The sequence below is a fragment of the Protopterus annectens genome, chromosome 2.part0 (assembly GCF_019279795.1).
Source record: "Protopterus annectens isolate FY-2018-M chromosome 2.part0, PAN1.0, whole genome shotgun sequence".
In the NCBI taxonomy this organism is placed as follows: Eukaryota; Metazoa; Chordata; order Ceratodontiformes; family Protopteridae; genus Protopterus; species Protopterus annectens.
This window is the reverse complement of record NC_056728.1, coordinates 2,930,036-2,947,222: the sequence shown is the minus strand read 5'-3', so window position 1 is coordinate 2,947,222 and position 17,187 is coordinate 2,930,036. Positions and strand designations below refer to the sequence as shown.

Below are 17,187 nucleotides of genomic sequence, written 5' to 3'. Positions count from 1 at the left end.
GTTCCTGCAGAACAGATAGGCCAAGGTTTCTACTACAGACTCTTCCTGGTACCCAGAAAAGAGGGAACATGGCGCCCCATCCTCAATCTATCCAGTCTAAACACCTTTCTGGTGATACCAAAATTTAAAATGCTCACCCTCCAGCAGCTTCTACCTATGCTTTCCAAGGATGCTTGGCTAGCCACACTAGACCTAAAAGAGGCCTACCTACACATCCCAATCAGGGAATCATGCAGGAAGTACCTACGTTTTAGGGCAGGATCAATGCACTTTCAGTTCTCTGTGCTTCCCTATGGCTTATCTACTGCTCCCAGAGTTTTCACAAAATGTCTGGCTCATGCCATTGCTTTTTGCAGACAAAGAAATATTCAAATGTACCCATACTTAGACGACTGTCTGATTCAGGCAGACAGGAAAAGCTGCTACAGCACCTGACCTTTGTAAAGGACCTACTGACCTCCTTGGGGTGTGATATCAATGAAAATAAATCAAAACTAGTCCCCACACAAAAAATTGTGTTCCTGGGAGCAAGCCTGGACACAGCATCTCAGATGGCATTCCTTACTCCAGAAAAACAAGCCCACCTGACAGCCTATTTTTCTCAACTAGCCGCCAGGACCCAGTTGTCTGCAAGGAAAATCCTGAAAGCTCTAGGGTTCATGGCCTCTCTTGCATTCTACTCATTCCATATGCCAGACTGCATATGAGGAAACTACAATGGTACCTAAAAAGCCTTTTGTGTTAGCACTTTCAAGACCTGGAAACTCTTATACCAGTGATACCTTGTCTAAGGAAAGATTTTCTTTGGTGGGCAGCAGCATGCTACCACAACAAGGGACTTCCGTTCTTACAACCCCACACCACCCAGACCCTCACCACAAACTATGCCTGGGGTGCTCACCTGGACGGCATGTGGATTTAGGGCCAATGGAGCCCAAATCAAATACATCTGCACATCAACCAAAAAGAGATGTTAGCTGCTCAGCATGCCCTGACAGCTTTCAGACCCCTAATCTCCTGGGGCCTCTACTGATCAAAACAGACAACACCACAGTGATGTGGTATCTCAACAAGCAGGGAGGGACTCACTCGTATCCTCTCTGCAGACTTGCCATGACCCTTTGGCACACGGCCTCAGCCATGCAACTACACCTGTTAGCACAATTCCTGCCAGGCTCTGTAAACTCTCTGGCAGCCAACTTAAGCAGAAACCTGCTAGACCACAGAACCTTCACCTTTGTAACCCAGAAATGGGGCACCCTGAAGGTTGACCTCTTTGCCTCCCACTCAATCATCAGCTCAACAAATTCTGCACCAGGGAACCTCACAGCAAGGCCTGGAAAGTGGATGCTCTATCCTTCCAGTGGGTAAACCTCTCAACTGTGCATTTCCCCCTCTACCACTCATTTCAAGGGTACTGCTCAAAATAAGGGAGGAAAAACTGAGGGCAATCCTGATTGCCCCAGACTGGCCACACCAGCACTGGTACCCACTGCTGCGCAGCCTGCTACCATGGCACCTACTTCAGATCCCAACACTCCTGACCCAGAGGAATGGAGAATTCATGCATCCGCAATAGCAGACCCTCAACCTGGCAGCATGGCTTATTCCCCGACCTCTCCTCAAGCTGCCAGCCTAAGCAAATGAGTTCTAGATGTTATATGTGAGGCCAGACGCCCCAGCACTAGAAAATCTTATGCTGACAAGTGGAAAAGGTTTTACACCTGGATGCAGGCTAAGGGAGCCAGAACGGCACAGCCCTTTCTACCTGTCATCCTGGATTACCTGGCAGACTTACTACACAAGGGTCTATCCTTCTCTTATATTAAAATTCATGCCTCAGCCATCTCTGCTCATTTCAGCACAGAGGCACTTCTTTTCTCACACCCTCTCATCACACAGCTTCTAAGAGGGGCTAACAACGTGAGGCCACCCAGAAGAGCTCTTACCCCAGCTTGGAACCTTAACTTTGTGTTGGAAAAGCTCGCCCTGCCCCCCTTTGAACCTGCAGCTTCAGCAGAGTTAACATTTCTCTCTTGGAAGACAGCCTTGCTTCTGGCCATCACTTCAGCTAGAAGAGTATCAGAGCTACAAGCACTTATGGCTGTAGAGCCCTTTATTATTTTCCATGCTGAGTCTCCCTCAGGACTAACCCATCCTTCATGCCTAAAGTGGTGTCCAGTGTGGCTGTCAACCAATCCATTCATTTGCCCACCTTTTTCCCTAACCCACAAAACAAGGGGGAAAGGATTCTGCACTCTCTAGATGTGCACAGACCGCTCAGATTCTACCTGGACAGGACTAAGTCTTTTAGAAAAACTGATCAATTGCTACTCAGCTTCGCTGCGGGAGCAGAGGGCCAGGCCGTATCCAAACAGTCTCCAAATGGATAGCACACTGCATCCATTTCTGCTACAAACAGCATGGGAAACCACCTCCAAAGGGCATCAGGACACATTCCACCAGAGCAACCTCCACCTCTGCAGCTTTTCTCAGAGGGGTCCCCACCAGGGATATCCTGGAGGCTGCAACATGGACGTCTGTTCATACCTTCACCAAGCAGTACCACCTGCCTATCTTCTCCAAATCCAGGGCAGGCTTTGCCACCACAGTTTTACAGGGCATCCTAGCCAGCCCCCAGTCTTCTCCCTTTTCTTCAGCTTTGGGAATTAACCCAAATGTGATGCCTGCAACAGTGAAACATGAAGAACATAGTGCAGTTGTGTACACTTACCATAAATGTAGATGTTAGAGTGTATTCACTGTTGCAGTCCTGGTTCCCCTCGCTCCATCCCCCTTGTCTCTGTCTCTCTCTCTCTCCTTACAAGGAAATTTTGGTATTTACTTTCTACTGTTGGTGGTCTTCCACCATAACCCAGCTCCCTATTGGGGGCTTCTGACAGTTAGGGCAAGAAAAAGTGATGTAATGGTGTCGGCTGCCTGATTTTATACCACTGACGATCTGATGTCAGTCCTGGAGTGACAGCAACTGACATAGAAATACTTAAGTCTCTGGTATTCGGGCCGACTGAGGGCTACCCCTGGCAGGATAAACCAAATGTGATGACTGCAACAGTGAATACACTCGAGCATCTACATTTATGATAAGTGCGTACATCTGTATTCTCCTGGAGCCTCAGTGCCAGACAGCTCGATGCTGGCATCAGCCTTGTATCTGAGCCAAATGGAGTTCCGGGGTTGCCTGTAGAGGTGGCTTCGTCTCCCACAAGACAAATCTCAAGATCTCCTTCATCTTCAACATTTGAAGTTGTTGAGAGAGCACTATCCCAATTGGATGAATGGACTTTCTTTTTCTAGCTCTGCCTCACCTGTCGTACAAAAAGCACCCCTGGGTCCTGATCATTCTCACCTGGTACACTTGAGACAGCCAGACACTCCAAGTCTAGAGACAGTCCATATAGGAGACTGTCAAATCACTCTTGCAAGTCCTCTCTGGAGCATCCGACCTCTGTAAAAGGAGGCATATGGATTCTGCCCAGCAGTCTCTCACAGAGGGCACTGATCTCAGTGTTGAAGATGGGATCTTCCAGACCCCCCCCCCTTGGAGATGTCTCATTCAAGGAGATTCTCGAACTCTTGAGACAGAAAGGCAGGTGGTCCACCGATGCCACCTTACTAGAGGAGTCTGTGTTCCTTGAGACTTTCAGGTCCAGCTTAGCTACATCTTGGGTGGTTCCTCCCACTGACAAGATGGCGAATCTAGTCTCTAAGCAGGCATGGAGGAAGACTGATATTGTTGAACCATTTACCAGTGAACCAGACAAGTGCTTAGGCTCCTTGAAGGATTGCCAACATTGGAGCAAGTGGCCAGCCAAGAGTTCCATTGTAGTGGTGGTGACTGCCAAAAAAGGGCTCACAGAGGAAAGCTCTTCTTTGCTCCAAGTCCTCTCTGGAGCATCCGACCTCTGTAAAAGGAGGCATATGGATTCTGCCCAGCAGTCTCTCACAGAGGGCACTAATCTCAGTGATGAAGATGGGATCTTCCAGACCCCCCCCCCTTGGAGATGTCTCATTCAAGGAGATTCTCGAACTCTTGAGACAGAAAGGCAGGTGGTCCACCGATGCCACCTTACTAGAGGAGTCTGTGTTCCTTGAGACTTTCAGGTCCAGCTTAGCTACATCTTGGATGGTTCCTCCCACTGACAAGATGGCGAATCTAGTCTCTAAGCAGGCATGGAGGAAGACTGATATTGTTGAACCATTTACCAGTGAACCAGACAAGTGCTTAGGCTCCTTGAAGGATTGCCAACATTGGAGCAAGTGGCCAGCCAAGAATTCCATTGTAGTGGTGGTGACTGGCAAAAAAGGGCTCACAGAGGAAAGCTCTTCTGTGCCCCCCCCTCCACCAGGAAGTCAAGGATGCTGGAAAGATTTTGGAAGCAGACTTGCACTTCAGCTACCTTTACTCTGAGGGTGCTGAATTACTTGGCACACATCATAAGATTTCAGAGGGATTTGATCAAAGAAATCTGAAAATCCCTCTCTGGATCTATATCTGCAGAAGACAAGAAAACTTTGGATTCTCAGTTATCGACAATGTCCCTCAATCGAAAGGTGCAGAACAGATTTTCCACCTCTGGGGCCAACCATGCTGCAATCTTTTTGCTTCTCCCTACAACACCAAACAGCAGGTTCTTTCCCCTGATCCACCCCTCCCCCCCACAGGGGGGAGTCATCCAGTAACACTCTGATGCACACTTGAACACCCCCCCCCCGATCTCCTTTGCACCTTTCCTCTGACTCCTGTCAACCCAAAGTTTCTTCAGAATGCATTAGAGAAGACGGTGTGATTATCCGAGTGCCCCTTTTTGGCCTTGACGGGAATGATTCCCTTATCTATGGCCTCATCTGAAACACCCTGCATGGGTGCTGCATCCCAGCCTGGATCTCATTCCTCACCCTTCCAGCCTGCCTCTCCTGGACATTCAAGCCCTTAAATTAACCACTTGTTTTCTCCACTCCCATTGATGGCTAGTAAGTCCATACTTTCCTCACAAGTGTTGATCCACATTCTCACTTCATCCCGGAGACTGCCTACTAGGAAGATTTGCAAAAGTAAATGGAAAGTTTCTCTGTTGGGCTAATCAAAGGAGTTAACTCTTCCAGCAGACTTAGACTCTAGCCTGTGTTTTTCAGAATGGTGCCAGCTGCTCTGTATTGTCAAAGTCCAGTTGTCAGCTATTTCCAGCTTTCACATTGGCGATAATCCACCCCTGGTTGCCTCTCTCAGGTTATTTAAAGCTTTTTTGATGGGAACTTGTCTTCTTAGACTTCCTGTTAGAGACCCTACCTCTCCTTGGGACATTACTATTTTACTTCAGACCCTGACTAGACCACCGTTCAAGCCTGTAGCCAAGGTGGATCTCCAGTACTTAATGTGGAAAAAATTATTCTTAGTGGCAGTTACTTCCACTGGAAGGGTATCAGAACTGCAAGTTCTTTATTGTAAACCACACTACATCATTTTTTTCATAAGTTTCTTTTTACCAAAAGTAGCTACTGACACCGCTTTAAATCAGAATATCAGTCTACTAGTTTTCTTCCCAAAATGTTCCAATATGGCAGAATACATGCTACATTTGTTTGATGTACCTAGACAGCTCCATTTTCACATCCAATATACAGAAGCATTCAGAAAGTTTGATCAACTTTTGATGTCCTTCTCAGCAAGTAAATTGGGTCATATACTTTCTAAAGTCAGTTTATCAAGATGCTTGTCTGCTTGCATTACACATGTATACAAAGAAAAAGGTTTCACCTTACCTAGACTCATCAAAGCTCACTCTACAAGATCTGTGGCAGCCCTAACTGCTTTCTTTTCCAGATCATCCATTAATGACATTTGTGCAGCTGCCACTTGGTTAGATCTTACCTTAATATCCCATTATAAACTGGATTTCCTCTCAAGAGGCAGGACAGCTTTTGGTTCAGCTGCCCTCTAGAATATCTTTTTTTGAATCCACACAAGCTTTATATTGGCTGGTGACTCTGTCCCATCTGAGGAATGGACACAAGAAACACCATCAGATACAAGAGTTACATACTATAACAATAGATTTGTGTTCTCTCCTTCCACCTATCAACATTCCTGATTATGGAATTCCATGTTCCTTTATCCAAGTTTGGATGGACTACCCTATTCTGAAAGCCCTTTAAGTGCACTTTTTAGCTGTAGATCAGCTTATGAACACATATTACCTTTGGGTAATGTTTTATAGCATTATTATTATTATTATTATTATTATTATTATTATTACTGGATTGTCTGTATTCTTGGGCAGTCTCATTCTAAGATAACGTTGGACTTTGCAGGGGGTTGTGGGAAAGGGGAGGATATTCTTGAGTGGCCAAAGGTGGATGATCTGAAGACCCATCCATTGAGGAAGAATGGAAGCAAACAACATAGATCTTTTGTGGTAAGTACAATAACATGCATGTTAATATCAATCTATTGTCTTTGACAAGGATGGAAAGATAAAGATTATTGATAAGTACTGGAAAAAAGTGTATGCTTCTCCATCTTTGATTTTCATAATTTTGAATTGTCACACATTAAAGTTTACCCTGACTAATTGTGGAAATATGAGGCATATTTTATCTGCAGTTTCTTAGGAAAGTTGGGAATGTTTTTTATTCAAGCATGTGTTAGTGGCAAAAGAAAGTAAATGCTTGGAGACCAGTTCTAAATCTTGCTTTTCTAAACCTATTTGTCATAGTGCCCAAGTTCACAATGTTGTTAGTTTACAACCTTTTACCTCTCCTTCCTAATTCAAGTTTCCTGGTAATACTAAATTTAAAATATACTTATCACATCCCTGTTCATCCAGACTTCTTGGTTCATCGATTTATAGATATATATACTAGGCTAATGACCACCGAGGCCTTTATAAGCCTAGCTGTGTAAACCAACCCAGTTGTGTCCCTGTGTACATAGATGGCTTATCAAGAGGTGGTTTGTTAGGAAGTCTGTACAGGTTATGGGGGGGGGGGGTATGTTAGTTTGGATATTACAAGACCCGGGGTGAATTTCCAATTTCCTATCTGTTGGTCAAGGTTACACTTAAATAGGGTTATGGGTGTTCCAGGACATGGGGATCCTCTGAGATGCATATCTGTCTCACCAACTTCCTTATTTATGTCACAAGCCAGATTAAAATCCCTGGATCTAATGGTTCTGATGCTGTTCATTTTACAGATGTGCAAGAGGTCCATCAGAGCTGGATACAGGGATACCTTGTATACCAGGCATAGATTGCCTCTCATTGACCTGTAGTCTGTGTAGTGATAGGGCTTTAAGGCGATCCATATAGGACACTGTGTTTGTACCCTGGATTCTCCTAGTAACAAACCTTTGTGGACATTCCAACTGTTGCACATGTCTGGTCAGGTACATGCCAAAGGGGGCACTATACTCAATGGGTGCAATAAAGTCCAAATAAAGTGGCATAATGACTTCCTTAGACATTGATGTTATGCCTTAATTTGGGTATTTTAGAATGATTTGCCTACTACCTTGGCCTCTTGTTGGTAAAAGGCCATATAATCATCGTTATATGTTACCAAATCCCTGATTACCAGGTCACCACTTAAGGGTGTCTTATTGATGCAGTTACTAGCCTGGGTGCCAGTTTTCCCAAAAGATACTGTAATGCATTTCTTGACAATGAGTTTTAATTACTGACTTTGAGAGCAGTCATTTTGTCCATGTTAGACCCTCTTAAGACATTTGTGTCATGGGGAAATATATGGTAGCTCCCAGTTTGCAGTCATCTGTGAACTTGGTCAGCCAAGATCTCTTGACATTACCCTTTACCTTTGAGAAGTAGATTCCAAATAGTATCAGTCCCAGCACTGAGCTCTGAGGTACCCTGCTGGTGACCGGTCTCTTAATGCAGACAGTCTCCCCAATCTGGACTTCCTGTATCCTGTCTGTGACTCAGCTGGCAATCAAGTGAGTTATGTAGGGGTTTATGTTCAGTTTGGTAAGTTTGTCAACTATAACCAATTGGTTTATTATCTCAAACTCCTTAGCCAGGTCCAGGTAGGTGGTATGCACTAGTTTCCCCTCATCCATTGTCTTGGTGACATTGTCAAAGACATCCACCAGGTTTAGTAGGCATGACCTTCCCTTGACAAAGCCAGACTGTGTTGGTTCCAGTGTCTAAAGGTTGCATGCGTCTTTGTTGATCATTTCCATGAGAAATTAGACTAGTCAGACTAATAGGTCTGCAGTTTCTGGGGTGATTTGATGGTCCACCCTTGTGAAGTGGGATAATCATTGCAGTCTTCTATTCTCATGGTACAAAGCCTGTTTTGAGACTAGTTGAAAAGGGACTGAAGTAGACCTGATAGGTCATGTTTCAAGCTATTTAGGAGGCATCCTGGGATATTGTTGAGGCCCATTGAACCTATGCTTTGGCTCAGTGAGTGCCACCAGGACCTGCTCCTGGCTAATAGTATTTTTTTTTGGGGGGGGGGGGGTTGTGTTGCATGGTGGGAGGCAGTGGGGGAGTAGGAAAGGAAGTTTGAGTTGAATTTGTCAGCCAGAAAATTTGCTATGTCACTTTGCTCCGAAAAGGTGGCACCATTGAAACTGAACTGGAACTGAAAGGACTAATTAAGTCAAACAAGGCCAGTTATGAGATCAAGATAGCCTCACAGGCTAAAGACAACCAAAAGACCTTCAGCAGTGTCCGAAACCTCAAAGGCAGCGCACATCTCTTTGGCAACAGGTAGTTTCAGACAAATGGGTTCTGAAGATCATTCCTCAAGGATACAGATGGCAGTTGGAGGAAATTTCTGCTTTTCAGGGGGTCATTCTTCATCCTCCAGCTCAGACTCTCTTGTTTCATTGGTTCTGCATCACGTGCCCTCCCAAGGAGTGATAGAAACAGTTCCTCCTTCCCAGGTGGGAAAGGGTTTTTATTCAAGGATGTTTAGTGCAAAAGAGAGAAAATGCTTGGAAACCAGTTATGGATCTTTCTTTCCTAAACCTTTTGCTAGTGCCCAAATTCAAAATTGTGTCATTTCAGAACTTGTTACATCATCTTCGTCTTTGAAGTTTCCTGGTAACACTATACTTAAAAGATGTTTATTATCACATCCCTATTTATCCAGACTACAGACGTTTTTTTTTTTTTTTTTTTTTTTTTTTTGTATCTGAGTCACATTATCAGTTCTCTGCTTTACCTTTTCGACTATTCTTTGCACCAAGAGTGTTCATAGTGTCTAGCTCCATTTATAGGTCATTGCAGGCTACAACGTGTCCACATTTTTCCATATTTAGACAACTTATCTTTGCAGAGTCATTTTCAAAGTGTCAGGAATCTCTCTCAGCTGAGATATCTCTTACACAAGCTGGGATTCCAAGAGAACATTCAGAAGTCCTTGACTCCTTCGCAAAGGATTGTGTTCCTGGGATGTCATAGACCTCAATTCAAAGAGCTTTTCTTCCATAGTAAAAACTAGATCTATATCTAGATCTGTTTCTAAGATTTTCGCGTCAGACTTTGTCACTGTGAAGTAATACCACAGGATGTTGGGCCTTATTGCTTCTACGATTCTCATGACACAGCTGGCAGGATTCTACATGAGAAAAAAAACAGTGGTATCTGAAGTTTCTCTGGTCCCAGCACCCTTTTTGTTTTCAAATCCCAGTGCTGGGTTTGTCAGAAGACAAATCATTTGATGGAGACAACAGATATTCTTAAATCCAGGTCTCCCCTTCTCCCTGCCTGTTCCAAATTAGTCACCGTAGACACCTCTGACTTTGCTTGGGCAGCAGTTTCATTAGGGATAAAGTTGCAGGGTGTGTGGGGCACCAAGAACAAATGCAAGCATGTAAATATCAAAGAGATGCTTGCCCTAATCAAGGGGCATTCAACTCTCTGAATCATCTTTGGTTCCCCAGGACCTCTTCAGGTTATTATAGACAACACCACAGTCATATGGTACATCAGCAAGCGGGGGGTCATACACTCCTTTGCAGACTTGCTATATTAGCTTGCGATATAGCTCATTCTTATTTTACAGCCATCCTTGGTCTGACCACAGACCTCCCAGGTCCTCTCACCATATGCATGGCACTGGTTGAAGCACATTTCAGGCTGCAGGGGTTCTGGGTGTTTCCATAATTAGACAACTGGCTCATAAATGCTTCTATGAGAGATCTACTTGTTCATGCAAGGGATTTCTTGCTCCAGTTATGTCCAGTATTAGGAATTGGCAGTTAGTATGGAGAAATCACAGTTGACTCCAGTCCAGATGATGAGAGTTCATAGGATTCCACCTGGGTACTCTTACTCAAATCGCCAAACTCCTGGCTTCCAGAGTCTTTACACTGCATCAACAGGGATCCTAAGTTCTATTTTATTCAACCCCCTCCCCAGCAAGGATCATTCTTCAATTAGTGGGTTAAATGGCAGCTTCCTTAACTCTAGACCTTCATGCCAGGTTTTACATTAGGGTGTTGCAGTGGATTCTCTCAGTTCAGTTGTCCATACTGTAGAGACCCATGCAGTTTGCAATCAAGTCTAATGAGGCTATGCAGACAGCACATTCTTTGGTGATTTAACTTCCCCTCTGATTCCTGTAGGTTGTTTCTTTAATCCCTACCCCCATGGCAACAGTTACCAAGAGCGCTTCCCTCTTGGGGTGAGGGAATGAGCATTTTGAAGCGGAGATGATCCAAGGCACAAAGACATTGACAGAGGCCAATTTTCACTTCAATGTGCTGGGTATAAGGGCAGTCCTGCTAGCTTTGCAGGCTTTTCAGGACTCTCTTCCCAGGGGTGTGATTGAGATTTGGTTGGATAATGTCAGTAGTCTGGTAATATTAACAAACCAGGTGGAACCCAATCATATCTGTAATATCAGGAAGCCATGAGAGTGTGGCAGTCAGGGATTTTTTGTACCAATGCATATCTTGGGGAAGTCCAGTGGGTTAGTGGACAAACTGAGCAGGTTATTCTTCTGCTTCATGAGTTGTCCTTCAGTCAGTCAGTGGCTGCCAAGATCTTCAGCCACTAGCACTAGCCTTGCTGCTATATTTTCCCTACTCCCCTCAACACCAAGTGCAGCAGGTATTTTGCCAGGATTCCTCATGAGGGAGAATCAGATGGATACACAGATCCACACTTGGTCCCCCCGGCCTCCTGTATGCTTTTCCACCCCTTCCTCTTATATCAAAGTTTATTCAGAAAGAGATATAGTGCAAGATGAAAATGACCCTCCTCACCCCCTTTTGACATTGGCAGATATAGTTTCCTTTTCCATGGCCTCAGCTGATGCCCCCTGGGGTGCTGGACCCCCTTCTAAAATTGGTTTCTCACCCATCCTGACAGCCTAATCCAGACATTAAAGTCTTAAAGCTGTGTAATTGCTTTCTCCAGGATTTTTTCCTCTGTGATCCATATTCTCTCTTCCTCCCAAAAGCCAACTACTAGGAAAGTCTATAATAGTAAGTGGAAAAGGTTTTCCATTTTGGCTTCCCCAAGGGTATAAATCCTTTTTTTCAGCTCCTTTGAGTTTTTTTGTTGAGTCTTTTTCATGGAAGTGTGAGTTTTTCCATTGTTAAGGTTCAACTGGTAGTGATTTCCAATTTTCATGTGGGAGAAAGTCATACTCCTGTTGCTTTGCTGAAGTTATCAAAGGCTTTTTTTATGAGGGACCTTCCTTCTTAGACCACTGTTGAGATTCTGTGCTATCTTGGGATGTTACTGTTTTTACTTCAGGCTCTAGGTTTCCCCCTTTTGAATGCGCAGCTTCTGGGGACCATGTATTTCTTTCTTGGAAGACTATTTTACTTGTGGCAGTAACTTCACTTTGGAGGATTTCAGAACTACAGGCTTTGTTATGCACTCAGCTCTAATCAGTTTTCCACAAGGAGAGGGATTGACTTCAGACCAGTCCTAACTTTATTCTTAAAGTGGCTTCAGAATCTGCTGCAATTAATTTGCCAGTTTTCCTTCTAATTTTATGAACAAAGGAGAATATACCCTGCATTTGTTAGATGTCTGTCGCCAGTTAGGATTTTATTTACACTGCACCAAGAATGTCAGGAAATCTAATCAACTTTTTTTTTCTTTCTTTTTCTAATGCTAAATTGAAAGAAAGCATCTCCAAGTTCACATTTTCCAGGTTGGCTGTCTGATTGTATTTCCTTTGTTTATAAAGCCAAGCTGTTGTCTTTGCCTCACAAGCTTTCTTTGCTAGAGTGCCCATTGATGACATAGTGCTGCAGCTTTTTAGTCGACTTTTCATACCATTGCATCCCATTACGAGCTGGATCTGCAGTCTAGGTCCCAGGCTTTGTTTGGCTTAACCATTCTTGGGAATATAAGGTCAATGTTTTTCCTTATCTGGACAGATTGGCTGCTCACCACCCTAATTTCAACAAAGGGATCTGCTCCTGCTCTTGGAAATTACCACAGGAACACCTCTGAGTCTTAGATGGTAGTTGCTGAATGCCTCACATTCATTGCACACAGATTGCACACACTATCCCACAAGGAGTTTCTTCCCATAGAGAAGATGCTTGCTCTTCAGAAAGCCATGCTTCACCTCACACAGTCTTGATCATTGATGGCATGTTTCAAGATCTTGTTTTGTGTGGTGATTGACAACATCTGTGATCTCCAATCTCAGATTTCACATGAGAGTGCTTCTGGGGACCCTCTGGATCCACTAGTGTCAACTGCCATGACCAGTAACACAGTTGATAAGAATTTCCAACTCTTGAAAGTGCTGCCTGTGCTGGTGATTGCACATATCAAGCCTGATTCTGAACAGTATCTTCTAAGCCTCTACCTCAGTTGTGGCTGATACCACATATACTTCGGTTCCAGGGCTGAGGGTCAATATTAGGAACAAAGCAATCCAAGATGCTAGGTCGCACACTTATACTAATATACTGAGTATAAAGCAGTTGTTCTAACTTTACAGGTATTTCAGGATTCCATTTGTTAATGCGCTCTTGGCTATCACCATATTCACAGACAGTACAGCTGTGGTTTGGCACATCAGAAAGTAAGGGGGAACATAAGAAGCTGCGAGGGTGTAGCTATAGGTTATGTACAGAAACTGCATTCTAAAAGCAGGCCATATCCTGGGAGAAGCCAGTGCCATAGCAGATAGGCTTGGCCCACATTTACTGATGTCTCACAAATGGTGTATCAGAATGTTGGGAACACACGATTTTCCAGTTCTGTGGAGAGTCTTGCTGCAGCATGTTTGCATCTTGAACCAGTCTTGCTGCAGCATGTTTGCATCTTGAACCACCCTTAAAAGAGAACATCACAGGGTTGTCGTCTTGCAGAATTGGCTCCAAAGCTACTTTTCTCCTTTCCCTCTCATTTCCACTGATTCTAAAGTTCATTCAGACAGCCAAAGCATTATAAGTTAAAGGTCATTCTCACAGCCTTATACTGATTTTGGCAAATTTAGTTCCGTCTGCTTTGGTTTCATCTTGTGGAGAAGCAGTTGCTTCTGAAGCCCTTCAGAATTCTAGTGGTGCATCCTTCATGCAAGATTCACCTGGGCTGTCACACGTTTTGAATAACCTCATGGTTACCCCACTTCTACTAAAAGTAACAGTGCGGTTTAAGTCATCAATACTTCCCGGAACTCTCATATCCAGGAAATGTGTAAAAGCAGATGGACACATTTCTCTGTATGGGCTGCTGCTAAAGGTTTGGATCCTTTAACCATTTCATTCCATTACCAACAGTAAAGGACTCCATTTCTAGAAGTGTTTGACCATGGCTTAAGTTATTTATCCATTACAGTTCCTTTAGCAGCACTTACTTCCTTTGAAGAGCTAACTTTTTATTTCCTTCCTCTCCGAGAGTCTGCAAAGCTGGCCTTTTAGTTTTTTTTCCATCACCATACAACCCTTGAAGGATCCTGTTTTCCCTTGGGAGATCTGTACTTTGTCTTGAAATCCGTGCTTCCACCATTTGACCCAGTTGCCAAGGAAAAACTGAAATTCTTGATATAGGAGACCCTCTTCATGATTGCAGTGATCACTAACAGGAGGATTTTGGGATTGCAGTCCATGCTTATCAGCCCTCTTTTGTCTCATCTTCCAAATAATAGTCTGTCCTTATGTACCAAACTTTTCTTTGTGCCTAAGGTAGCTACTGAAACAGGTGTCAAACAATCTGTACAACTCCTTGTTTTATTTCTTGAGTATTCTAACAGAGGAGAGTATTTCATGCATTGCATGGATATGCTCGGACACCTTCGATTTTATCTGGACTGAACAAATATAGCTACAAAGATTCACGGTGGTTCATTTAATTTTTAGCAATAAATTGAGCTGTGGAGTATCAAAGATAATTTCGTTCATGTGATTGTGCATTGTTTTCTTATGAAAAGCACAACAAATCCCTGCTATCCATACCAAATCTTACTCAGCCAGAGTAGTAGATACCTCTCAGGCCTTTTTCAAGAATGTATCTTTGGATAATATTTGTGAGGTGTATGTGTTGGCTTCACTGAATACTTTTGCAATGCACTACAAATGGGATGTGATCTCTTAGCCTTCTTTGGAGTCACAGTCATTAGGGGTATATTCCTATGAGGTACTACCCAGGAGTATTAGCTTGGGACTGTATTATAACAGTTAATGGCAATGGATATTATCATATCTCACATGAACATTATGTAGTTATGTCATGTCAGATCTGGATGACTTTGTCCATCCTAGGGTTATCACCTGTACATCTTTACGTAGGACAGTCCGTGTTTGGCCAGTTGTGTCTTGTGAAACAGCTTGAAAAATGGCAAATGTCCTCAGATTTTAGTTTAAAAAATACTTCCTAACTTTTCTGTAATAGTTGAATAAAGGTTATTCTGCATCTAAAATACCTTAATATGAGTTGAAACAAAAGAAGCTAATCAAATTCTATAAATATGAGATTTTATTTTAGCAACAAAATGAAAGCCTGTCTTTTGTATTGCGTGCAGTCATAATTTGTCCTGAGAATTACACTTTTTCATAACAAGCGCCTCTTTGGTTATCTGAAAATGTCATACCTGCCCCACTATCCTGCTTCAGAGAGAAGTTTTAGTGGAGTTGTAGGCTATAGTCCCTTTTTTGTTCCACCATACTGCAGCCTGACGGTGATTAGAAAAGTGGCCAGACAAAACATTGTGGATCGAGGGAGATGTTAATAGCCCGAATTTCCTAGTGCCAAGCTCTTTGTTCCTGTCAGCCATAGTCCTAGTGGTTAATGAGGAAGGGCATGCTCATCCTGAGCTGATATTGTGGTGAGTACATCATTTTCATTTATGCCTACATTAGGCTTAAAATAAGATTAGGTAGTTGCAGTGCATTTGACAAAAAAAAAAAAAAGAAATGCTTTACACACAGTGTTATCATCCAGGTAACCTACAGTGCAGTTACAGCTTGAAAAACATAGTTTTTATTGGAACAAGAAGATCAATAAATAAGCAAAGCAAAGGAGGTGTTTAGACATGATAAAATGCTGTCAATACGCACTGCAGCATGAAGATAAAATGTGGTGTGCAGAGGCATATTTTATTACATCTTTTTAATTATGGTGTAACTACACAAAACTGTTAAGACCCCAAAACAGAAATACTGCATGCAGTGTAAGCATGAGGACATTCTAAACCAGAAATTGCAACGTGCTTTCTGAGGTGTTTGACAAAGCATCGTCAGCTTTGCAAATTACTAAGAATGTCCTTTTTCCTGTTAGTTTTAAGAAGGAAAGAAGACAGGAAAAAGGAAGGATATTATTAAGTTTAAGGTAGGCAAACCAATACCTACAGGGCCAGTGTGTTGGGTTTATTGAGTGATGTCAGGGTCTCTCGTGTTATTGTCCGTTTTGTAGCTTGAGCAACATGCCTGTGACAAATTAATTTATTGGTGTAGAAAATTTAGAATTGTGTGACTTTTGGCATTGTTTATGAAGTTGCATGTTACACTATAGGTTGTTAAATAAATGTGAGCATGTTGTAGTAAACCTGCTTTGACAAGAGTTTTTGGTCTCAAACTTTGAATATTGTTTTTAAACTGTAGAGATAATTAATCTAAGGTCCTGAAATCAGATCAGAATATGCTGATGTAATACAAAAAAAATGCATTTTTTAACTATCTGTTTTTGTTTTGACACAGCTGGAAGTGACCAAAGCCTCCCATTAGGACATAATTGGGCAGTTCGTCCCCAGCCACTTCAGTTACCACTCATCCCTCAGTCAGAAGGTAGACGTGAAGGTGCTTATCCTTTGCAGCGGACTTCCTCTATTCAGGGGCTGTTGGGTCAAAGGTTATCCAGCAGCCAATTGTCATTCAACAGTTCTGTGGTTTCCATGGCATCACAGGTGGACCGTTTTTCTACAGGTAGCCAACTAGAGAGCTCAGGGCAAGTTCGGGGACTTCATCGATCTGGTTTGGTTTCCTGTGGTAATTTTACATATGAAGGACTGTATGGAAAGTGGAGCCTTACAGGGAGAAAGGGATTAAATGGACTAACATCAGTGGATGCAGATAACAGTTCAGTGACTCAGTCCAGCAGCAGTGTCAGCACAACATTGGGCACCCCAGCCAAAGTAGCTAGCCCCAAGAGCCAGGTAGGATGGTGTTTGGTTATCTTGTTCATGCATTAACTGTTTATTTCATCATAGAAAAAAGTAAAGAAGTTGTGTACTCACCATAACATTCCATCTCTGTTGCCCATTTTTATTCTTCCTCAACTTATGGGTTCGGAAAGATGTGGTGCCAGCTTCTCTCAAGCAGCTAAGTGTTATTTTTTCAAATAATTATAATCTTTCATTCTATTTCCCTGTCTAAATATCTAGACTTCTAATTTCTTATAAATCTACTTCAGACTCTATCATTCTTATATATATTGTTAGTCTCCCTACTCCCCTTTTTCGTACTGCTGTAGACCTATACTATGCACTATTGTTAGTATATTTTACTGTAATAATCTACATTTACTGTAGTTCTTAAATACCATTGTTGATATTTCTTCCTTTCCACTATCCCTTCGGTTTAAAAAAAAAAAAATCTCTTGTTTCAATTTTTGGTATTGTGGTATATCTTGAAATATACATTTTCTTTACTATGGCTGGTAACGATAAAGGCCTGGCTGGGTTTAAAAAAATGCAAAAAGTGTGGACTCAAAAATTCAATTTTTG

At 42.8% G+C, this 17,187-nt stretch overlaps 1 protein-coding gene across 2 annotated transcripts in view; it reads left to right on the top strand.

The window, feature by feature from the left end:
- The window catches only part of PCNX3 (pecanex 3), a 2,517,385-nt gene that overhangs the window by 2,461,750 nt on the left and 38,448 nt on the right, over positions 1-17,187 (top strand). For both annotated transcript variants that reach the window (XM_044060478.1, XM_044060477.1), the window contains exon 34: positions 16,163-16,617. In XM_044060478.1, coding sequence (XP_043916413.1) covers positions 16,163-16,617 — 455 coding nt within the window. The remainder of the gene's footprint in view (positions 1-16,162; positions 16,618-17,187) is intronic.